Raw genomic sequence first — 25,199 nt, forward strand, 5'->3', positions numbered from 1 at the left:
TGTCAGCAGCACTGCTTCTAGGAAACAAAGGTTATCTGACACAACACATGAATTAATGATGTGTCTTGGGTTTAAGTTGGATGAAATGATTTGATATTCCCTTCCAGCTTTAAAATCTAGAGAGACCTTTTCCCCAGTTCAGGGGAGAAGGCAGAGAGATGACACTTCTTGGAGGGGGAAAAAAGAACCTAAGTAATGAGAAGACAGAAAGCATAGCTCCAAGGGAAAAACAAATCAGGATGTTGTTTAATAAAATAGCTTCCTTAAATGCATTTGTTGGTCAGCAGTTTTGACTAGACCTGTCCTGGAATGAGAAAGCAAGTGGGGTCAGCTGGCTAAAGGCTTACAAAGGGTTGTACATGGGAATTGCCATCCTGCCTCACAGCAGAGGTTCCCCTGAGTATCTGTCCCAGCTACTCATGCTGTGCTGCCCTGAGAGTGTGGGAAAGAAGAAAAGGGAAACCTGATAGCCCAGTGTCCTTTGCTGGCAGCCTTTTGAGTTGCTGGATAATGTATGAGGCAGTCCTTCAGCTCTTGGTGCTGATTATTCTCCTCTCAAGCTCTGTGTATGGGTTTGGGCTTTGCATTTCAAGAATGTTGGGTTAGAAAGGAATAAAAAAGACTAGAAAATATCCTATAAGGAATTCTTTATTGAAAGGAAGATTTGATAGATAAGTATTTGGTTTAGTTTTTTAAGTTTCTGCAAAGGAAATTAACATTTTTCCTTCCATACTTGGGGGAGGCAGTACAAAAACTGCTGAATACTCCTTGACTCAGCTTGACTCTGATACAAGGAAAAGCTTCCCAGCAGGATAATGAAGGACTAGCAAACATAGTTAAGAAAAGGTGGGTAATTGTTGATGAAAGCTTCAGGAACAGGTAGGACAAGACATCTTTCCAAATGACATTGGGTGATCGTTGTTTCCTTATGCAGCAGAAAAACTTGGGGTCCTGTTTCTAAAATAAGTTTTTTTCCACCTCTTTTGGGCTGGTGGCAATGTTGAACAGGCACTGTTCAGCTGGAGACTATGACACTTGTTTCCTTATGCAGGAAAAACTTGGGGTCCTTTCTGCTTCTAAAATAAGTTTTTTTCCACCTCTTCTGGGCTGGTGGCAATGTTGAACAGGCACTGTTCAGCTGGAGACTATGACATTCTGCAAATAGATATTGTGCTGAACAACATTCTAACAACATTGTATATCTTCTGTTGCCAAAGAAGGTATATCTCCTCTTCATTTTAAGTAAAATCCGTCAGCCAGTTCAAAAGGCAATCATTGTTCCCTGATAAAATGCAGCTGGTGTGCACATGAGCTTAGTCAGCAGACTATAAAATAACATAAGCCTTCCACAGGGATCAGAAACATCAAAAGCAGAAGGTGTATTTAGAAACAATCTCCAACAGATTGCTATAATTATTAAATGTGATGCATCACAAGTAGTGGTGGAATAGAGCTGAGGTGATACTACCCAGACAGGAAGGAATGATGTGGCTTTGGTGTCTGTCTCTCTACCCAGATTTCAAATCCCAAAGGCTGGATCATCAGATGCCAGGTTATGTGCAGCTCATCATTTAAAATGGGTCTGCTCTCATGAGGGAGGTGTGTATTTACTGAAACATTCAGGTACAGCTTTAATGTCACTCTGCTTGGGAACATGGGAGAAATAACTCTACAAACCTCTCCACTGGACAGCCCTAGTGGGATGTACTGGTGTGGTTACACTTACCTACAGGGCAATGTTTGAAGGCCCACGTGCAAGACATGTCAGACATTTCTGTCAATGGCTTATCAACACAGAGGCAGGGAAGTGACAGGTACAGCAGAGTGGCTTTGTGAGAGCCTCTTGGGCTGGAAATGAGCTCCTCTGTCACCTCAGCTTGCCCTTGTGGGGGCCACATTTTATATGCTTTCAACTCCAAATGGAAGCAATAAGGTAGGATGGACATACGACTGCTGCCAGGAGAAAGTCTCAGATGGAGCTGTTCTGAACTTTCCCCTTCCGCTTCAGATCACATTTCCCTTCAGAAAAAAAAATCATAATGGATTGCTTTTATGTTTTTGGTAAGAAAGAACTGGAGGCACTTAACCCATTGCAACCCATTAAAAACTGATAAAACCAATCAGCAGTTGCATGATAAACCTTTTCACAGCATGGTGAATTTTCTTTAAAATAGTAACTAGAGTACCCTTTTAATATTTGTACTTATAGGATTAATTGGATTCTGTCTGAACTGACTGCTGCAGTGATGAAAACACTTTGGCTTTGTATTGATAGGGCTGTTCTGAATTGCTTTCAGTTCTGTCTCAGCCTTATCTGTTTTTCCTGACCTACAGCTCCCAGAATTAACAGTGCTAGACATCATTCTTTCATAGTCTTGGAAAAAAAGTCTCTGGGCCTGCTGCATTTGCAAACTCCTCTGCTTCCAAGGATTCCCCTCTACTACAACAGGGCAGTCATCCTACAACTCTAGCTAGATGACTTTTTAATTCCAAATTCTATTTTGCTTAAAATTCAGTACTCACTGGAATTGTCAGGGCCCTGAAAGTCAGAAAACTGCCATCAAGAAACACCTTAAATCATGAGTTTTACATCATGTTGCAGTTTGTGCATTTTCAGCTTTTGCACTTGCAGGTATATCTGCATGAGGGACATGAGGGAAAGAAATTATTCAAAACCTAAGATTTCTACTTATTCATATTGAAGCAAGAGTTTTAAAGGGAACGTTAGAATGTAATAAAATTGAGAACAATAGTGGTTACACCTACCAAATGAAAAAAAAGGTAGAACCATCCATTTGAAACTTTGTTTTTTCATTAAGTTGGGTGGTCTACATTCCTAATTTGGAATGTTAATACATTTCACACAAACATTTCTGAAAGAAATAAACGTATGGCCTGTTAGCATTCTGTCTGCATGCTGGAATAAAAGAATTTAAGACACCAATATTAGATACCAACTGGCTCTGCCATGTTCCTTAGCAAGATGCTGTGCTGGGAGGCTGAAATACCTGTGAGCAAGAGGTGCCATGTCCAGAATTCTGAGCAAAAGCTTCAGCTGCTTTGATTTCCTGAAACATCCACAGCATTGCCCAACACTCACTTTCAAATTAAACCCCATTAGGGCAGAAGGGCTTTTTATCTAGAGATCAGAGCCTACCTTTGCTGTTGGTTCATGCATAGGAAAGGGAGATGAAGAGTTAAATACTTGAAGGTAGCATAAACTATACATTTCAACCATATTAATTAATAATCAGTTATGGTAATAACATCAGCTTAGAGTAGTGTAAGAAATAGCCATCTTTATCATTCTGTATTGCTGTTTTAACAGATGAACTGGCATAATCTGTTCTGTGTTCTGATCCCAAAATTACAAACATATGTGATATGGTTCAGGACTGAAAGAAATGTCTATTTTTGTCAAATTATTCTAGATTTGACACTCATTTAGGATAGATAAATATAAAACAGTGAATCTATGAAAAACCTGTGATCAACCTATGTGTATTTTTAACTTACGTGATGCAAGTGGTGCTGTCTTTGGGAGCACATCCTTGTAATGCAGGGAACTGAATCCCTCTGTCACAGACTAGCCTGTGTCTTCCTAGGTGTTGTTCACTCACTGATTGCACAGCTGCAATGTAATTAAAATGTTTGTTTACCTGTAAAAGAGGTGAAAGCTCAACATTGGTGTTTGTATACATACATTGTATTATCAAAGAAGTTAGGTGGCTTTTACAAATGATTTTCCAAGCACTGTTAAAACTATTTAAAGCAACTTTTAACTCTATTAAGTGGCTTTTGGAAGGGGTGTTAAAAATATCCCATAATGAGATACCTGTGAGTCTCCTCCTTACACAGAAATAGACAGACATATGAGTAAGACACGGCAAGTTTGACTAAGTACATGGCATGGATTTAATTGCTGTGCTGCTCCCTGTGTCCCTGCCATGCAGGAGCAGGGATTAGCATTATGTGGGAACTGGAATACAGGGAAGTCCATGGGGCATCCCTGTGCCTGTCTGCTCAGGGCCCAGCAACCACCACCCAGCTTGTTGCACTGAATTAAGTCTAGAAACGTTCTGTGAAATAAATTGTAATTTTCTGAGCAAGATAAATTACTCTTAGGAGCCATCTGCCTTTACCCTTTTAAAAAAATGTCTCTTTAAATGTAAATTTAGCTTTCCAACAGAGACAGTATCACCATGGTAACAAACGCAAGAAAAATAAATGTCTCTTAGAGGAAAACCACTTTTTATTTTGTGTAAACATATTCCATATAAAATAAATTATGCAGCTATGGAATTATTGTATATACAATCTCAGACAGTAAAAAAGAGTATAAGTCTTTTCCTGGAATGGTTCTCTGAGCTAGTACCAAACATAATTGCTTGCAGTAAAGAAATGTGTTGTATACTTAATTTCACATGCTGTGAACTGGAGCTCTCATCTTTCAGTTTGCTCTAAATGGACTGGAATGCTACAAACTTCAGTGGAGCGTCAGGCAGGCAGCAGGAGTTTACAGAACTGGAGCCTCAAATGTAATCTCTGCCAGGTAATTTATATTACAAGTGCTCTGCTCGGTGAATTTCCTCTGCCCAGTCTGCCACTGGAGAGGTTTGTTATTCAGAGAGCACAGAAGCAGTGGTTGGGGTTTCTCCTTTCGTTGAATGAAAGGAAGAATGCTTTCAGGTTAGGCCTGTTTCAAAAATAAGATTGATGAGTGGTGCACTTTAAATTGTTCACAAACAAATCCTCTCTACCTCTCCCTGCATCAGTAACCCCCTACAAAGGTCAGTGTGAGGAGACACCCAAGATAGGCAGTATCATTGTTTGCAAGAACTTTTGCATGGTTAAAAATAATTTCTTTTTATGTTGTCTGCTTTCTCATTTCAGGCTTCAAATTTCACAGTATACAACTATAACAACTGCTTTCAAACACTGTTGAAAGGTCCCACAATTATTTATTCACCCTCTTTCTTTCCCTCCTTTTGGCTGTGTGTGGTGTGTTTGAAGGCTGCAGAGGAGCAAAGATGCTCATGGCTGGGTTTCAGTGGTGGGAGAGGGTGAGGAATTCTGGTGCTTGCCTGTGGAACAGAAACCATTCTGCATTTACCTGGCAGCTCTCATCTGAATAAGACAGTAACTTGCACAGATAAAGCTCTTTCTTCTTTCTGTATGGCAGGCAGGGAAACTGTAGTATCTGCACTTAAAGATATGTTAAAGAAGTGATTTCTTCCAGAGATTGTGACACTGACTTTGGCATGTCATTTGCTATGAGAGGCAGCAGGAATGGTGCTGAAACTGTAATCTGCTCTTTTCCTACCTTAGCTCTGAGTGGAATGTTCAGAGGAATCTACATCTATCACTTTGAACATTGCTCTGTAACACTTGAAATCAAAATAGTAAAATGAAATGTTTTCAGTGGTGGCTTGGGCAGAACTTCATACAACCTAGTCTTCTGAGAGAAGATAAAGCAGTCAGTTTCAGGGAAATATTGTCCTTTTATGTGTGCAAACAGTTCTGCGTGAAGTGTAAAACTAATATGCAGAGATGGATTGCAATGGATTATCTAAGGTATCAGGGAGCAATCAGCTTCTCCTGCATGTCTCAGCCTGCCAGGAGAACCTGGACTGCGTTACACTGTGGATGGTGCTCCTGGCTGTAGGGCCTTGGGCAGCAGCTCGTAAAAAAGATGTGTAAGGGAAGAAACAAAAGTAACACGGCAGACAAGCACTAATCCCTCCACCTGTATATTCCTGGTCATGTGCAGTTTTGGATTAACTGCAAGGAGCGATCTGTGTGGCCCACCTAAGGACGTGACCTTAAACAGTCTTTGGGTCTTTGAGTCAGCCAGCACTGAGGAGCAGCGCTTGAGGGGGTGCACCCCGCTCAGCAGGCAGGGCTCGGCGGTGTGCCCGGGGCACAGCAGCCTCGCCCAGCCCCTCCAGCCCCCGAGCTGCTCCGGGCCAGCCTGAGGTGACCGCACAACGCCACACGGATGTCTTGGCTTAGCAAACAGCCCACAGCACTGCGAGCGCACGGGCTAGGGGTGAGCATCCCACCCCTCTCATTGCTAGAGCTGGTCACTGTGTTTCAAACAGGCGGTCAGAGGGGAGAAAGGTGCCTTACTGCAATCTTAACGACTTCTATCTGTTCCTCTCTCCTCAAGGCTGTGGGGGGCTAGGATGGACGCCACTGCTGCTCGGGCAGCTCCTGGATGAAGAGGCAGGAGCAGACAGGCACCTTCCGCAGGCCGCCGGCCCCGCTCCCCTCACAGCCCCCGCTCTCGCGCGCAGTCCCAGCGCGCAGGCGCGCAGCCCCCGAGCCAATGGGGCGGGCGGGGCGGGGCGCGGCAGCGCTGCGGCCATTGCGGCCCGGCCGGCTGAGGGGACGCGTCGCTGCCGCCGCCGCCGCCGCGATGGTGTCCTGGATGATCTCCCGAGCGGTCGTGTGAGTGCCGGGCTGCGGCTGCAGCTGATTTCCCGGGGCGGGGATGGTCCCGATGAGCGGCGGGCGAGGGGCGGCCTCCCTTTTCTCCTTCCCCCAGCCTCCCGAGGCGGGTGCTGTGCGCTGCCCGCTCCCCTCGGGGATCGTGTGCCTCGGAGTCCTGGTGCTCCCCGAAACTCCGCAGGAGCGGAGCTGTGGTTACCCCGCGTGTGTCCTGCCCTTGGTGCACCTTTCCCTGCCAACTCGCGCTGCTTGTGCCAGTCACGCACAGATTGCAACCGTTGCTTTAAATTGATCCAAAGTAACCTATAAAACCTCGTAACTTTCCTTTTTTCACTTGTAGCAGAGTTGAGAGGGCTAGAAGGATGCTTGCGGGTGTGAGATGGCGGTCTGTGCTGAGTGTAGCTTATCAGCTGAAGAGATAGATTGGCAGTGTTGTTGTGTACTGCGCCTCATAAACTGGAGTTTTTGGAAGCCAAAGAGGAAACTTTATTAGGCGAGAAGCTTCATGTTATATCTTGTGTAAGTTCTGTTTGAGAAAGAGTAAACTGCAGTGACACCTCTGATTTCTTTCATCAGCGTTGTACTGTTCCTTCCTGAAACTGATGAGTTATTGTGTTATTTGAATTATAGTCCCTCGTAAAGGCTGAGTAATATTTGGGGAGCAGAGTCTTCCTCATGCTCCTCTCTGGATAGCTCTCTGGGGTCCCCAGTGCTTATTGGGTCGTTTGAGCTGAGATTTGCTGTGTGTGAGATTTTGCCAGGCACATGAAGTGAATCTGCTCACAAAGCAGTCCAGCAAACATCCCAATTAGCATAAAGTGTGTAGCAGGAGTGTGTGACCCACAGCGGGACATAATAGGATTGCCCTGTTTTGTTGGTGACAGATATCCCCCTTAAGCTGTCTGGTGTAATTTCATCTGCACACTTTGTCAGGTTTTCTCACACTTTCTCATACTGCCACGTATATTTTGCTGCTGTAATCCAACCACCTAGATAAGCAGCAGTCCTTCTCCTTCTTCCTGCCGTCCCTGAGACTTGTCACATAATTGCAACTTGCAGAGTGGAACATCACGTTCCAGAAGTGGCAGAGGACGAGAGAGGTTTGGAGGAGAGTCTGTGGGAGGAATTGCTGTTGGTGCACTTTGCCAGTGTGGTCTTCCCAGAGGCTTTACACGGTGCTATAGGCAAGAGGCATATTCTTGCTTTCTGTACATCAGATGGAGCTGCTTAACCTGTTTCTGCTTTGTTACATAACAGCACCAACCAGAGAATTCTTCTTTTCACTATTTAGACTGTGTTGGTTTCAAGGGAAATAGCAGCAATGTACATTAATTTCTGATGACCAAGCTCTTGTGTAGTTAGTTGGGTTATTTCCCCCCTGAATTTCTAAGGGTTGTATTTGCATAAATTAAAATCCTCTATGAGCTTAACCCAATAGCACAGGGAACGAAGAGAGCAGCTACTGTTCTCCACAGGTTTATTGCAAAAGGCAGTAAAGGATAATGTACTGTGCAGTTCTGTGGAGTTTGGTTTCCTTGTTGCCACTGGTCACTCATCTAATGCGTGCCCTAATTATTTTTGCTAAAAAGGGAGTCCTGAATATTATTTATAAATCCTTCCCACCTTCTTGTGTCCTTGTTTCCTAGATGTGGGATTTAAATAGATTGCCAGCATTCAATTTCTCAGGAAGGTGAATGTGTTCAATGAGAACTTGGACAGCTTTGAGATTATTGTTTAACTTTGCTAATAAAGCAAAATTCTTGTGAAAACAGAAGGTGAGAAGTAGCACAGAAGTAGATGTGGTGTGACATGAGAGGTCTTAATTTCAGTGGTCTTGAGAATGTCCTTCTTGTCCTGTTTTCTCAGCGTCCATTATCTTCCTTTTTTGATCTGTTTTCCCCTGTCTCTTCACAGGTGTACCTATTTCAGTGACTTTGGGTCTCTGAATTGTGTGTTTGGAGTTTGGAAGGTGTGTCCTATCTTTCCCCTAGAAACCCTAAGAAACAGATTTTTAAATACTGTGTAGCTGTGCAGACCTGAGGCTCTTTCTTGTGCAGCATTTGGATTCTGGTGTGGTGGCTTCCTGGTGCATGGGTCCACAGCAGCCTGTCATCTTTGCTGTGATGGAAAGGAGCAGCAGTGTTTTGTCTGTGGCAGAGTTCTCCACTCCTCACTGACCTCCTATGTTTCAGGGCCAAAAGAGCAGCAAAATATGAATTTGTAGGTGAGTCGCAGTGCCCTCTGCTGACTTCTGGCGTGGTGGGCTTGTCCTGACATGTGTGTCCCAAGCAAACTGCCTTCTAATTCAATTTGAGAGTTTGCAATTTGGAATTCATTAACTCCATTAAAATGCTTTGGTTAACGCTTTAAGGAACTAGGGAATGGAACTAGTAGGGAATTTGAATTCTTAATTGCATGTGAATTGTCTTGAGGAGTCAGGAAACAGGGAGTGGTTCAAATTCACTGTTCCACATAATAATGTCCAGCAGAACTTTGTTTTCATGAAATCTTTTCCCTTTGCTCTATCAATGCTACTATTCTTAAGTATTTAAAATTGTGGAATACTTTGTACTAATTGCATGTCTTTATGTCGAGAGGACTTGAAGTGCACAATTAAAGCATCTTTCCATTTTCAAATTCTATGTCAATTGGGTGCTGTTGTAGTAAGTATAGCTCATTATTATTTCTAAAACACTGGCTGTTGCAACAATTTTTTGAATGTTTACTACAGGGATTTTTCCTTTTTTCATGTAACAAAAACAACAAAAAGATAATTATTTCATTCAGAATCTCAGAAAACTTCTCAGAGTGGCACATCTTGTTCTTAGTCTTTAATGGTGTAAATAATTTTTTTTAATTTGTGACTGCCCATCTTGTTAACTTCAAATAGAGCTTGTGCCTGACTTTTCATCTGCTTGGATTGCTCATTCTTCTCATTTGTAAGGTCTGAGTGATTGTGTACACATCAGTTGCCGAGACAGTATTTAATAGTAAACACACTGAATACTTGTCAGTCACAGCCTGGTATGGATGAGATCAGACCATCCTCTTGTGCCAAGCAAAGATGTGAAAGCATCCTAAATACCAAGTAGATGGCCATTTTGTTCTTGCAATCTGTTAAAGCAGACTGTCTGCTGTAATCTGTTAACTTTTTTCCCTCCTCACTTAAAAATGAAAGTTCCCCCATCTGTGTTGCTTTGCAGCACACTCTCTCCCTTCATGTTTAAGTACGTGGTTTGTTTCCAGTGAAGTAGGTCAGCATCCATGGATGTTGGAAGGAAAAGTTGCAGTGCTCCACAGAAGGATGTATTTGTCTTGGGTACTAGCAGTTACCTTTCTGTTTGCTTGTATTTATAATGTCTGTCTTCCCCACCCCAGTTTTAAAGCCTTGCAAATATTCCTTGAATCTGATATTAGATTATAACTAAATGCTTAAAGCTGGACAAAGACTGTCTGGGGGACACAGGAGGTGACCTGGAGCTGGGTAGTAGTGTTAGTCTCTTTCAGCTTTACAGATTTCAGCTTTACAGTCTTCTTTGCTGCTTTACAGATTGGAGCTGTTTCTTTAATGGTAGTTTCCAAGGCATTATCTTACTCTACTTTTGTTGCTTCTGTTGTTCTACATTTCCAGATGTGCAGCTGCCCCTAGAATTACTGCATATCTGAGAATGGGTGGCTGAAGCCATAGCTTCTGTGTTGATTGAATTGCTGTCAGGAATACCTGGCTTAGCATGTAGATCATATTTTATGTAACTGTGTATGCTTTGACTGTAAACCTAGTTCGTGTCCTGCTCTTGGAATACAATTATTTTTTTTAAATTAAAAGCATAAAGTGAAAAATATTTACCCTCTTGTTTGCTAATCAACATGCTGTCAAACATGTGTTGAAGTGAACACAGCTCATGGGATGGAATTGAGTAACAATAACACCATGTGTGTGGAAGGCATAGCCTGATCTTCAAACAGGCCATTTGTGGAGAGGTTCTTTGACTGTTTGTACCTGCTCTCTGGCACAATGGTTGCAGCTGAAGTGTGAAGGATGTTGGATGCTGAATTTCTGATGGTATTCTTCAGTTTAAAGGCCTATAAATTGCTGCTGCACCTGTGGGGAAAAAGGAGTTGCTGTCATAGCGTGAGTGAGATGTGCTGCAATGTCTGTCTCATCGCAGAACTGGAATGAATCAGTGGCTGTGTATCAGTTATCCTTGGCATTTCATGCTGAATACATCCACAGCCCTTTTGCTGGGAGGGGCTATCCTGTCCTTCATCCTCTCCTCGCTCACTTTCCACATGATCCAAACTCTGTGACCACTGTATGAGTCTGATGGTTTTGTCAACTAGAATGAAAATTAGTGTTGATAGAAGTTAATCTTTTGTTAGTTGCAATGAGGTGCACCAGCTCACACTGCTGTTGTGTAGTTGCTAGGTAAGTGCTGTGTTGAGAATGAAAGGTTGCACGACAAAACCAGCATTATTTTAGGCTTTAAAGCATGCTCTGAGAATACATTCTTTGCTTTCACATTGCTGCTTATTCTTTCTTCTTATGAATCTAGTTCCAGTAATAACAGTGCAGCTGCTCTAATCAAACAAGGTGTCAGATTTTTTAAAGGGTTTTCAGTTTCATGGGTTGAAATCTGTAAGCATATGTAAGTCTAGGGATTAAGTGTATTGTCCTGACTGTGTGAAAGTTTAAAATCATTTACATAATTAAGCAGTGAAATCATCAGAACTCTTCTCTCCAATAGTTCAACTTCTCAGTGAGGTAATCCTAATATATACAATGAGAAGTCTCTGCTCACTTGTATATGACTTGTAACACCCCTTGAGCTAGTACAATGCAAAATTTCTCTCTCTGACAACTTGTAAGGAAGAAGTGTCCCTCCTGCTTGTCTGGCACACCTTTCCTTAAATCAGCCCTTGCTCTGCAGCCTGGCTGCCCCGTTCTGTGCCATGTTTGCAGGATGGTGAGAGTGCAGAGCGCGTGCTCAGCGTGCCCAGCCTGCGGCAGGCGGCCGGGTGAAGCTTGCTCCAAACAGATGGAGCTCGTCTGGAGGTGTCCTGTGGAGTCTGGCATCCTTACTTCATGCTCTTGGCATGTGCTATGTTACAAAATGTGCTGAGCCCCACATGTGTGTCCTGTGCCTTAGAGATAAAGAAATACCAAGAACTGCATGATCTGGCACAAAAGGATGTTTTTAATTAAAACAAACAACTCCTCTCTTGCAGTGTTCCACAAACCAATGTCTGCTTTGGGCTAGCACGTTTAGGCTATTGAGCACTTCTGCAGCCTGGACAGAATGGCTTATCTTTCCTGGGTTTGTACATAGAGGCAGCTCCCTATATGCTTGTGTAAGGCTGAGGAAGATCCTGAGCCAAGTTCTGATTTTTTTTTAAAAAAAAGTTGCTTTGGCTCAATAATTTTACTACTTGACAGAAATCATCTTCAAAATATGTGTAAAAACATGTCTGGCAGAGTCCTCTGTTCCAGTGTTCCATGTGCAAAGGAGCTTTCTCTGAGCTTTTTGGTCCTTTTTATTCTGCTTTTGAAATTCCAAAATTTTGAAGCCTGTGAAAGTACTAGGTTTATATAGAAGAAAACATTACATCTGCCAACAGTACAATCCCTCTGTTGTCAAGACCTGCCAGACTAGATCATAACAATTTACTCCAGGACAGATGAGATGAGGTGTGTAGGGTCTAGGCAGGAAAGGTGATTGCAAGATTTTTGCTGACCAGTATGACTTCAAACACGACTGGCCTCAGTGGCACAGAACAACCAATCTGATAAGATGGTTTTTTATATGAGGGAAATAAAACACCCCACAGAGGCTATCTCTGCACTGAGCTTCTTGTCAGCCATCTGTGTTGCTTTGCTGTTCAGTTTATCACTGACAAAATGATAGGGCGTTCCTTCTATTTCTCTTGTGTTTCCTAGCAGTCTGCAAGCATCAACATGGAGGTGGGTTTAAATAGATGAATGTTTGCCCTGTGTTTATCATCTTTGGAACATTACTCATGCCTCCCGAAGACAGTTGGAACTTGTGTTTGATGTTGAAAACTAGGTGCAGTTTATTTCAAAAGCCTGCAACCTGGCTTTAAGTGCAAGGATTTCCCAATAATTTTTCCTGATGTGAGAAGCCTGACATAACGCTGTACTTTTTTTGTGTTAAAGCTGTTGGAACTTCCAGTGCTCAAACGGGAAAATCAGAAAACAGTTTGTGCTTGTGCCTTCCTATCACTACTGTCTGCTTTTGTTATTTCCTCCCCCCACCCTGTTTTGTAACTCATTGATCAAAACTATGCAAAGGAGAGTCAGGAAGATGGTCACTAGATGAGATATCCTGATTAGTTTTTACAGTTTGTTAACATTACCTTAACTAATATAAAAACCCCAAAGAATTATTATTTGGCTTTGTGCTGTCATTATTTACTTCTGTCTACTAATTTATTTTTTTTTCCCCAGATTAGGATTTTGTTCTAGAATGCATCATCGCCTTTAGAGCAGTCTAAAGGCACATCTAGGATTACTCAATTTTAGTGTATTTAATATCAGAATGTTTTAGGAGCTGACCTATTCAAAATTTTCAGCAGTGAACAGCTTATGGTTCACTTGGAAGACACTATATCCACAGAAACATAAAATATATATTTTATGTGGTTGCTTTGGCAGTCATTAATTTGCTGTAGTTGCAATGTAAGCAATGTTGGTTTTACTATTCTACTTATAGAACTTTGAGGAGTAGTTTTTCTTGTCTAAAAGTTACCCTTGAATGGTTGAGACAAAATGAAATTTGCATTTGTATAAAGAGGATAATGTGAATTGGGCAAATTACTTTACATTTGCATTTGGAAAATAACATTTCTGAAAAGGCACACATTTCTTTTGTGTCTTCTGGTTTCTTAGCCCATTTACATATAAACAGTGAAACATGATTGTGTTAACAGAATTCTTCTCTCAGAAAAATTTTTTTGTTAATCAGCATAGTGTGCTTGATTTGTTTTTGAGAGCAAAACCTAACCCTCAGACTAATTAATGCGTGAGTCTACAAACCCCCCATAAATTATTTGGGCTCAAAAGGGACGAAGTTAGTTATCTTTTAGCATTGTATTTTTGTTATTAATAGAACTGCATGAATAAGGCTGGTGGAGGTTCTGCTTGTCAGCCTGAACTTGGTGCCTAACAGAACCTCCAGAGTTCTCCATGTACCAGGTGTAATTGAGGAAACACGTTACTTGGCAATGGCAAGTCCAGATGCTGCCTCAAGCATCTGCCAAACACAAAGTTCACAGAAAGCTTTTCCTGTGTGCAATGGAAAGGTTTGTTCTTTGAATGCTCTAAGAGGCTTCAGAAGTACATTTCTGGGTTATAAGATTTACAGAATTGTTTGAAAATCAAGGACTTTACGGCAAAAAATTAAAATGTCTGTAACTTTGGATGATTGAAAACAAAACCACCAGCTGTCTGAGGTAGAGATAAGACATGCTTACTTTTACTTCAGGAGTTGCTGTTATAAGGTTCCACTTACCACCTTGCTCAGATTGTGGTGTTTTTGTAGCATTTTTTGGGAGAGGCAGGACATTGAGGCTGGTCTCTGATGATGCCCTTGGGTTCAAGAATGTGTAATGATTAAGCATCATTCCAACAATTAAGCAGGACCTTTCTGAGCCTTTGGGTTATGAACTTCACTTTTCCCTCTGGAGCCACCCAGGCAGATTAATATTCCACACAGTGTGATCTGTAGGAGCATGGACCCTTTTTTTTTTTTTAATGCAACCCATATGAATGGGTGGTTCCATGTAGTGTGGTTTGCCTTACACTAGCAGACAGCTCAAAAATAAAATGTGGTTTCCCTTGGAATAAGCAGAAGTAATTTTTCTTTGGGACCACTCCTATTTTAAATGCCAGTTCCCTATAGCCAGTTATTTTGATGTTGATTAATATTTCCAAAAATAAAGATACTCTTAGAGCAGCAAACAATGACTGTGGATTTTAGCGTGTGAAATTACCTCAAGTCTCTAGCAGACTTGATGTAGGGTGAAAACCAAAGTTGAAAAGGTAAGAATCCAAGTGGAAATCCATTTTTTGATTATGGCATTTGGAGGTGGTAGAGGGAATGAGCTGAGACCCTAAGTGATGGCCAAGCCTGGAAGAGGATCTCCAGTGGAGCAGCTAGATTTAAAGCCACTTGTCAAAGCTGAATAAAGCTTTAGATTTGAAAAATAGTTGAGAATGGGCATGACTTCAGAGTCTTGAGAGAATCTAAACTGGGTTTCCTCTAATATTGAAAATAATATTCAAGTACTGGATTCCTGAACCTCAAACATTGGGTACATTCAGTAAACTTTCTCCTTGGGCAGCTGCTGAGACAATAGAGGAAATATGCTCAAACACTTTTATTGCAAAGCATTTGTCCCCATCTCCTGCAGTTGAGACTTATATCTATAGTGTGTGATTGTACATGGGCTTCCCATTGTGACTTCTACAGCTTGATTGAAGGTAATATAACTCAGGGTAAATATGCCCAAATTAACTTTAATAAATAAAAAGCTGGCCTTGGATATTTTTGGGCAACCATTTTTTTTCCCCACAGCAGTGAAAGAGATTCCTGCCACTTAAAGCACTGAGTTGTCTTGTCTGAGGACTTGCATACATTAAATGAGTGAGGCTGCTTTAAAAATTAAGTACAGTTGCTGTAATGAGAATGTATTCTGCTGAGCTTTTTTGACTTTTATTCTAGGGGTGTGATGTTCATGTATTTTTGGCAGAGTTTCTTTTAGTTTTCTGTCACCTGCAGAACTTCTGTGACTTATTTAGTATTGCTGCTCTTCAGCTGTGCTGCATTACTGCTTCTCTTCCAATTCTGTGCTGGATAAAATCCTGTCTTTGTATGCAAATCTGATTGTTTCCTGGTCATTTCACCAGGACTGAGACCTCTCAGGCTTCCAAGAGCTGAAGCTTTAAGACTGTTAAACGTGTGAAAATGTGCAGCACTTGGCAGTACCAAGATGAGTCTTTGCTTTGTTTTCTTTCTGCTAGCTTTGGTTCTCCAAACATCCATCTAACTTCCCTGGTTTCAAAATTTGCTGTGGCACAGAGCAGAGAAGGAGTGGCTGCTGGCTTGACACAAGTTTCTGAAGTTACTGGAATGAACGATTTTCCAGTACACCATGTAGATTGCAATGGAAGGTGTTTTAAGGTGTCTTCTGGATTCTTCTCCTTGATATGAAGGATATCATGTTCTTACATAGAAATAAAGTCCTAAACATTTGTAGAAGCTTCCAACATAGTTTTGAAGACACTAGGCACAAAACTAAATAAGAGAGCTGGTAGTTTTAAAAATTAAATTTTTGGAAGTCAAGAAACTACCAAGGGTATTTGTAACTTTAAACCTCATAACAAAATGAAACACCTCATTCTAGATCTGTAATGTTCCTGTTAATCTTGTTGAGCACATCATCTGCATTAAATTACCCATGTCTTTTAGGAGCTCTCAGAAGCATCCTCAATGGAGAGGATCATGTTGCTCATGAAAACTGCATGTGTAGGTTGTAGTATAGGTTGTAGTACCCCTAAGAGCAGTAAGAGTAAAGAGCTTTTTCCAAAGCAAGGAAGCTCGTAAGTGTGTTTCTCTGTCATCTGTTAATTACCTTTATTATGTAAACTCTTAATGTGACAGTTTCTTTGAACATGCATGTAGGTATCAGCTTTCATCTTTAAACTTTAAAAAAATTGTAGTCTTAATTGTATCTTGTTCACCTGCTTTATGAAATAAGCTTATTCATGCATATACTAAATGAAAATAGAAAATATCTCCTGAAAACTAGGCTTGGTTTGATGTTTTTTAAAAAAATGAAAAATAGCAAATTAGTCAGTTTGTTTCTTCTGACATCCTTGATCCAGCTGTCAGTCCTTGCTGATCATTAGAAGTTGAGTACAAGGACACATCTTTTTCTTGGATCAAAGTCTGTGCAAGGCTCTCTTGAGAGCTGCCTGAGAAGTCCCTGCAGTTGTTGCTAATTGTTGGCTATTTCTCAGTGTTCAGTTGTGCTCCTGCCTGATACCACAGCTGGCTGACATGGGGCCACAAATACTGGCAAGAAGTCTTAACAACAGAGAAATCAGAGATGTATTTGAAGAAATTAATTTACTTGAGATTTAAGTAAGCGTGAGCAGCTTTGAAAATTAATACTTCTCCAGCAGGGATGAAATTTTGCTATTGAGTTTGAGCTAAGAGCTAGGTGGGAGATGTAAATTCTCTTGTAAGGGCTGTTCTGTGTTTGAAGGCATTCAGTGTTTGCTCTGTATCTCGAGGAAGCGCTGCAGATGGTGTGCCTGCAGTTCCTGGTGGGGGTGCTTGGGCAGTGTGAGCTCACCTGAGTGCCCTGCCCGTGCTGAGCCTGTGAGGCTGTAAACAGGAAGGAGTGCTGGGATGGGCAGGACGCTCTTACAGCAGCAGGCAAACATGTATCATAAAAGCCAGAGGTGAATAGGTGGTCATGCAGAGGAATGACTAAGGGTTTTAGAACAATTTCTATTGCCTTCCACTACTAGCTTTCTGGAGTTTTCTGTACAGCTGGGTTTGTTGGGCCTTTTGATTGTGTTTTGAGCAGGATTTGTTATCTGTTTCAGATTTTTTATTGTTTTTTTATGACATGGTGATGATATCTCCAGACTTTTGCTCTTCTGTTAAAGTATGCCTAGGCTATCCAGCAGCACAAGAAAAACTGCTCAGTTGTGGATGCAAATTTTGGGCACTATCTCCAGGCACAGGTGCAGATTCTTTGAGTTAGAATGATATAAATAAGTACCTCTGTACTGTACAGGATCTGTATGTGAGCAGGAGGTGAGTTGATTCACAGGTTTTGTGTACCAGTAATGCCCTGACAACTCATGGGAAGGGTGACTGGGACAACTGTGTTAAAACACTGATGCAACTTGACCGTGTGAAAGAGTTTGCAGGCTGACTCATTAGAGAGGGTAGCATGGATTTTGCTTCAGGAATTGTTTTTTAGCTGTCCCTTGTTCCACACTGCCATGGGAAGAGTCTGGAGAGGGCTGTTGGAGCCCATAAATCCATCAGCATTTGCACACACACTCCAGTGGAGAACATCCCTTACAGAAGAGAATTTTTTATAATTTTTTTGCTGTGCTCTTTTTAGACTTCTTTCAAGGTTCAGACAGGGATATCTCCATGTTGAGACAACTTGAAGAGTTACCTGGCAAAAGGTGCCAGATAATTTGGGGTAGATCAATAATTAGTCCATAAACATGAGTAGATAGGGTACTTGTGGAGCCTGGAGGTCTGCATTGGAAAAAAGGCTTAATTGTCTCCTATCAGACTGCTTCCAATTGTTATACTTGGGACCCATTAAATGAAAGTTCCTGGCATAGAAAAGTCACAAATTTTGGAGGAATTGGTAGGGATGTAATTTTTCCTGTTAAAATTCTAGGGTGGTTTCTGACTGCTTGAGCCTTACTATTGGTTATGCTGTGCTTTGGAAGAATCTGGCAGTTGCTTTGGAGAATTCCAGCTTTCTAAGTTGGAAAGTTAATAGCTGCCTTGCTCTGTTCAAGAATGTGCTTTATTCAGATCTCTCAGTGCTTCTGGGTATATTCTTTAACTGTTAAGACATTTTTGTTCTCTGGCTTTTGTATTCTGGTCATAAGAACGCTGTGAAGGTTTTGACAGACCTGTTTCTGATTGCATTCCTGCATTTTGGTAACTGTAATCTGCTAAAGGAGTTGCTGAATTTGAAGTTCACTACTGTTGGCAGACATGTTCTTTTAATAGGATTTACATGATTTTCCCTGCTCCTTGCCCAAGGCAGGGGGGGTTGGAAAAAAAGTAGGATACATTTCTTGAGGGGTTCAGGAGCTGATCCTCATGCTCCCCTGTCCCTGTAGCAGACTGGCATTTTGGTCCAAGTGTAGTTTTTGTAGTTACTTGAATATGTAGTGTTTTACTGCAGATTGTGTGGTTACTATTGTGTATCTGAATAGCAAAATGGAACAAAATTCTGTGCTGGACAGAATAACTTTGTTTGGGGTAGTGCTTTTCAAAAACATTCAGGACAAAAATGCCAGGGCAAGCTTTTGTTTGTCTGGACATGTGAACCATAGCTGGCTTAGTCTAGAAGTCACAGCCTAGCTGTATCACTCAGGGGGAAAGGTAAGGCATGATTTGAGTCTTGCTTTTTTGGCAGTGTATTGGGTTTATGTGTCAAGGTTTTACTCTTATTTCCCATTTTCCTTCTCTGATTTGATTGGTAATAGATTAACAATCCAATTACCCAAACAGGGTTGGCAATTGCCCATGGCAGTAACTGGTGAGTGATCTCTGTCCTTATCTCTCCACACAGCCTCTGACCTTTTTGTATTATTTTCTCTCCCCTGCCCAGTTGTGAGGGGGGAGTGACAAAATGGCTTTGGTGGGCACCTGGTGTCCACCTGGTGTTGGGTCAACCCAACACATGCAGGGTTTTTGGCTGTTCCCCCTGAATAGGATTCTTCCATGTACTCCTTGTGCCTTATTTCAAGCTTGAGAGTGGACAGCAGGCAAAACTTAATCCATAACTGTAGCCTCATCACTTGGGAGCCAAAACAAAAGGAGAGCAGAGTCCAAACTGCTGATCTTTGATGGGAGTGGCTTGGAAGTATTTGGGCAGTATACAGTCTAAGCAAAATGCTTCTGCTTTTCCAGTGTGTGCTGACTGAAATCCCATTGGTAAGGCATATGGCTCTATTTGCCTTTTTTATAGCCAAGAACAGCCAGCCAAAGATTCAAGCATTGTTCTTTAGATTTTTATTCTGCTATTTTGTTTTCATTAGTAGACTTCCTTTCAAATGAAATCTTGCTTAGGCTAAACTGGCTAACCATATGTGGAATAGTAATTATAGTTCATCCAGAAGTAAAATTGTGTTACCACCACCAGACCTGGTTTCTGCATGCACAGTACAGTACAAATACTTCTGGTATTTCCATGTTGTCTGACCAGCTCTGAGAAAAAAAAACTTGTATATGTTTATGACAGGGATGGAAGGCACTCCTAATGTAACTGGGAAACACTTGGTATTGAGAAGGGGAGCTGGGCACAGTCAGCAAAGCAAGGCAGTTTATCAGGCCTTTATATGCAGGTTCTTGGTTCTGTGGAGGCATGGAGGATTCTTTTGTTCTCCAGCCTGCCACTCAAGGGTGTAGGTACAAATTCCTACTGTGGGTGCACACAGTGTCTGGCTCTGTATCACTCTGTGGAGATCCTCAGCCTTTGAGTGGACAAATGGGTGTCATCTCTACTACAAAATTTTTAGGGAAAGGGAGTTTTGTGAATGGTGCTGTCTCCAAAGCATCTCATGCTAAAAGAGTTTCCTGTATTGCTTTATACTGTTAGGTAAGGAACAGAGAGGGTTCCCTTTTTGCATTTTGGAGGAACAAAAGAATAAAGTGCCAAACACTATTGCATGCTTTGGGCAATACTTTGGCAATGTGAACAGACTGAACCCTTAAATGCATTGTTGTTAATGTTAATGGCTTAGTGTTTGAGGAGTCTGGATGCAAGTAGTACTTTTGAGTGGCTTTTATTTGTCTCTTAGTTTCTTTTATTTTTAATAATTTTTTTTTTTTTAGAACTGTGGCTTTAGAGTTGTTTACTACCCAGGTGAAATATGTTCAGTGCCAGAGCAGCATGTGTACAGATGACTGATACTTCAGTTATCAGTCAGATGCAAACTCAGTTGCTTTGCTTCATAAATGAACCTTTCAATAATTATTCACTTCAAAGCTATTAAAACTGTAAGACCACAGATTATGTGGTAATACAGGCAGTAGTTTAGGTTTTTAAAAAATACAGCTCTATGGATATGCAAATTCATTGTTTTATTCAGATTTAAAGGCCCTTTGATACGGATACTTTTGTATTTTTATTTTAATCTCCTATTATATTTGAGAAGCATTTCTCTTTACATGAAAAAAATGTCTGTAAAGGAGGTGTCTGTACCAAAAATGCTTTGGTAGCTACTGAGTCCAGCTAAAAACCTGAAATAGCTGGGCTTACAACTGGCAGTGAAATTACATTGGTAAGCAGGATTATCCATGTATCTACTAATAATATAAAGTAAATGACGTCACACTCAGCTGAAATCTGTTTCCATCTGTGGAAAGTTTTTGTTTTTGTCTGCTCCATCCGTGCAGTGTGCTGATGCTCAGTGTGAAATACAAACCACACTTGGAAAAATGGCACTTGAGCTTTTATATTTGAAAAGCCATAGAATAATTGGGAACATCCTTAAAGTAGTTGTACAGTTTCTGTAGAAATATCAGAGGATGGATGTGCTTCTAATGTGTAGCAGTAGGTGTTGCTGACAGCTTTGAGCTCTTTGGAGGTGTGGATCCAAAGAGGAAAAGGAGTAGAACATGTGGGGCTTTTGTAGCCATCTGTGTGCCCAGGCTCCCTGCTGCTCCTCTTGTGGCTGTTTCTGCCTCAGTCGGCTGCAGTGATCTCTTCTGCCAGTGCCCTGATCCATCGTGCAGAGATGGAAGCTAAAAGGGAATTTGCTGGCCTTCAGCTACACTCACTGGTGACAAGTTGGCTCCTGGCCTGTAAAATTGCCTGGTGGGTTTAACTAAAGTCAGAGGAGTTGGCCTGTGTGAGGAAGACACTGGTGCCAGAGTTGGCAGCAGCATCATGCCACACTTTGTGTCAGCTCTGGCTGTAAGGAGATAAAAACTTCATGGTACTGGTTCCTATTATTACTGACTCATGTGCTGTGTTTTGTTTTAATCCCATCTACCCACTTCTAGTGAACAAATAGAAGTTTTGCTAACACTTCCATTTTACAGCAGTATTGAAAACACTACTGCATTATTATATATTGGTGTATAAATAATAAAATAATAACAATATAATAGAATAATATAATAATGATATATTGTGCTGTTTACCACTGCACCCTCTAGTTTTATAGTGATTTCCAGAAAAATTCTTTAAAAGAAAAAGTGGTTACTAAAATAGGTATTTTTTTAACTCCTGATTTGACTAGTATTGAATAACAGATCTTTCTAGATGGAAAAACTAGCTACCTTTATTGTGTTTTCTATGCTAGTGTTCTTATTTAACTTGAGGTCATTTTAGTTTTATGGTTGTCCTACTCTTTCTGTAATAAGCTTGCTGCTTAAGATCAGTTGTTTCTGAAGAAGTGTTCTTAAAATCCTGTTTTGTCCCAGTTCATGTTTATAGCAGTTCCAGAGTGATACATTCAGATGATAAATTGCTGTTTAAATGTAAAAATGTGTTGGTTTTTTTTTTTTTTCTTTACAGAAGTGATGCTACCTGACAGTAAAGTGAGTGGAAAAGTGTAGCTGAAAAATCTGTAAAGTGAAAGAGTCAAGCTGTTTCCCTTTCATATGCTTCATTGCAAGACACTTAAATGAGCAGGCCACTAATAGTTATTTAAATGACTTTGGAGTGCTGTTTTAGAATTAGGGAGAGATGCATAGATGGCCAGTAACTGGTGGAGTTATTATGCATGTCAAACAGTTGGTAGTGGTTGTGGTGTTCAGGAACCTCTTCTGTATCTTCTCTTTGAACAAATAATTTCCACCCTTATAAAGTCTATTTTATGGGTTAAAGGATGAATAAAGGCTTTTCTTATCTCTGATACTTAATAGTTACAATTTCAGCCAGAACAAGGGAAGGTGAGAGACATTAGAGCTGGTGTGTTACCACAGGGACAAAAATCAATTCAATTAATTCCCACTTTTCCTCCATTTCTAAGTGTTGCTATTGCAGACTTCTAGCAAAAGGAGGTGAAATGTTCTAAGTCAGTGTTGTCTCAAAATTCTTTTGGAAATAAACTTCTGATACTCTGATAAAAGCACATGATTGTGATTAACTACTGATAGGCTCAGAGGCTCTTCAAGTTTGATAGCACTGCCAGCACTATCTTTTGGTGTGGACAGGCTGCAGGACTAGTTTCACTTGTAAAAGAACCTGAACAACTGGTTTTACATTATCTACTAGAAACAGACTTACAACACAGTTTGTTGTCTTTAGGGCATCCACCCTTTTCTGTTCATGTTGTTCTAGTTTTGCCTATCATGAAACTTCCTCCAAGGAACATACAACACTGATTTTTTTATTTTTAATTTTTTTTATAATGCTAGAGAACAGGATTTTTTATATTAAGTTGGCTGGGTTATTCTAATGAATTGTCACTGTATTGTCACTGTTTTCACTGTTTTGTCATCTACTGTGTAACAGATCCTGAAGGCTCTTTCTGTTTTCCAATAGGCTGGTGTTTGGGATGCTGTACCCTGCATACTACTCATACAAAGCTGTGAAAACAAAAAATGTGAAGGAATATGTAAGTCTCGTTCCTTTTAATTGTTTAATGACACACCTCTGCTGATATAGATCTGTGACATTTTCATTGTGTAATAAATCTTGTGAAATCTTGAACTGTCTTACTGTTAAATACAGCACTTGTGTGAACCTATTGGTAATGCCCTGATTTTGTTTGGAGGGCTGAAGGTATCTCATACTTTACATAGTTTTATGCTGAAACATGTTCAACACACTATGCTGTATATAGATTTTTTTTAAAGAGTATTTTTAATGTAAACCTAAAAGGCTTGGTTTCTATTTCAGCAAGTACAAGAAATAATGCACTTTTAGGCAGGGGGTAGAATGAAAGTTTCCTAATTCTGCCAACACCTCAAGTATAAGTATTGACAAACTGATTCATAGTGACCACTGGAAGAGCAGCAGCAGCTTAATATCATTGTATGGAGCTCAATAGGGGACTCAGAATCTACCAGAAAAAGGTTAGTTCTTGTTAATCTATTTTTCCTAAAAGAGGAGAAAAAAATGTAACCAGGGAGGAAAAAAAACTTGGTTAGGTGGTGTGGAGAAAAGAAGCAGAACAGACAGAAGAGAAAGATGGAGAAAAACACAATTATAGTTACTTCAGTTTTTAATTAAGCTGTTAAATTATTTACTTGTCAGTGTGAGCAAGATGATAATCATGAGAATGTTAACCAGTTGCAGTCACAAGGAGCTTTAGTCACTGTGCTGCTTCCCTGTTTTAAGAGGCAGCCTGGCTTGATTTCAGCAAATAACCTGTCCTGAATCGTGGCCCTAACTTGGCTGCCCGACTCAGGGTGGGGTCAGGGCCATCAGTCACTCTGAACTTGGCAGTGTAGCTGTGACCTAGGGCTGTTGTCTGATGTGTGATGTCTCCACTTTGTACCTGGTTATAGTTGTAGGCTGTGGTAGCTGTTGTTCCTCCCCTTGAATGTCTTAATTTAGTCTGATCACCCTATCAAGGCCCCAAAGGACATCATATTTGTACTTCTGGTTTCTGTGTACAAGCTGATTGGAGCTTATTTGTGAGATAGAGCAGGTGCCTGCCAGAGTTAAACTCATGGGAGAAAAAAATCACCAAAATTAACAGGAGAATTTTCTCTGTCTCATGCTTGTATTACTCTGTCAGGAAAGTCTATAATGCAAGGAATTTATAATCTGCTTTACCTCCCTGCTCCTTCAAAACTGATCTAAGGCTAAGTAGGGCATAGCAGTTTCCAGCCAAAATAAAGGAAATCACTTCAAGAGGCTACCATTGCCTCTTGCACTATGTTTTCTAGAAAAAGAGAAGTAATATTTTAGAATGCTGAGATATATTTTTCACCTCAGTTGTCCTGTTAGCTATGACCTGTCTTTCTTGGGCATCCTTACAGAGGACCCCTGCTAGTATGGCTGGAATTGTATTTTTGCAGCTCTTTTAGTGTGAACCTGTGGTCTTTGAACAGTCCCAGAACTTGCAGTCACATACAAAATATTCATGGAGCAAGATGAGTAAGAGCCATCTCAGTGACTTTTTCATTAGCAGGGCATGACAATGATTCATCAGTGAGTTATCACTCCATTGCTGGTTGGGTTGACTGTCCAGATTAGGTCTTAGGGATGATCCATGGCTGTCATTTTCCCAGCTGGGTCATTTTCTTTCACAGGAAAAGGTTTAGATTTAAGTGCAGCTTTTCCTTTAAAGGCACAGGTCTGCTGTCACTCACATTATGGCCCAAGCACAACTTCCTTTCCAGGCTTTTGTGTGGCTCAGGAGCCATCTGTGTTGCTGAATCGATAAGAGCTTTGTAACAGTAAAATATCTTACTCAGCCACTACTTCCACCACTACAAACAAACCAAACAAAAAGAACTGACACTTGACTTCTTGTGTAGGTCATGATGCAGCAAATTGGTCAGAGATCATTTCTGGGGGAAAAAGTGTAGGGCTGACCATGGTAATTTAAAAGACTTACAGAATTCAGTGCTAAAAATTAGAATCTGTGCCTTTGAGGAAATTTGTTTGTTCTTGTAATTACCCTGGTTTAATGGTGTTTACTAAGATATTTGAGATGGTTTTTTTCACTGTATTGCACCAAAGTACTTGAAATAAGCATCTGAAATGTAGTTTATAAGTCTGAACAGACCAGCCTTTTTAAATCCTGGCTTCAAAATCCTGACCTGAAAGAATGTGCTTCAGACAGAGCCAACAAAGATGAGCTTAACACTTGGATGTTAGGAAGAAAACCCTTCAATGAAACAAATGTGTAATCACTCTTTTAATGTGAAAAATAAAACTCAGTTGAAGCTTCTGTTACTTGAAGTAGATGACAGTGTTCTGGGTAGTGTGAAATCTGACCTTCAATTTTTCATGTCCTTTTTTTCTTTTTTCCTGGTATGAAAACCCCTCTA

General features: G+C 40.8%; 1 protein-coding gene across 3 annotated transcripts in view; it reads left to right on the forward strand.

The window, feature by feature from the left end:
- Positions 1 to 6,360: 6,360 nt before the first annotated feature.
- REEP3 (receptor accessory protein 3) overlaps positions 6,361 to 25,199 on the forward strand; it is a 34,110-nt gene continuing 15,271 nt past the window's right edge. Inside the window, exons 1-3 of one of the 3 annotated variants that reach the window (XM_039719637.1) lie at positions 8,375 to 8,419; positions 8,508 to 8,674; positions 22,738 to 22,810. In XM_039719637.1, coding sequence (XP_039575571.1) covers positions 22,751 to 22,810 — 60 coding nt within the window. In that variant the 5' untranslated portion in view covers positions 8,375 to 8,419; positions 8,508 to 8,674; positions 22,738 to 22,750. Of the gene's footprint in view, positions 6,451 to 8,364; positions 8,675 to 22,737; positions 22,811 to 25,199 lie in introns of those variants that run through there. The other 2 variants (XM_039719635.1, XM_039719636.1) reach the window with 2 other exon arrangements.

The sequence above is a fragment of the Passer montanus genome, unplaced genomic scaffold, assembly GCF_014805655.1.
Source record: "Passer montanus isolate IOZ18808 unplaced genomic scaffold, ASM1480565v1 scaffold42, whole genome shotgun sequence".
Lineage (NCBI taxonomy): Eukaryota > Metazoa > Chordata > Aves > Passeriformes > Passeridae > Passer > Passer montanus.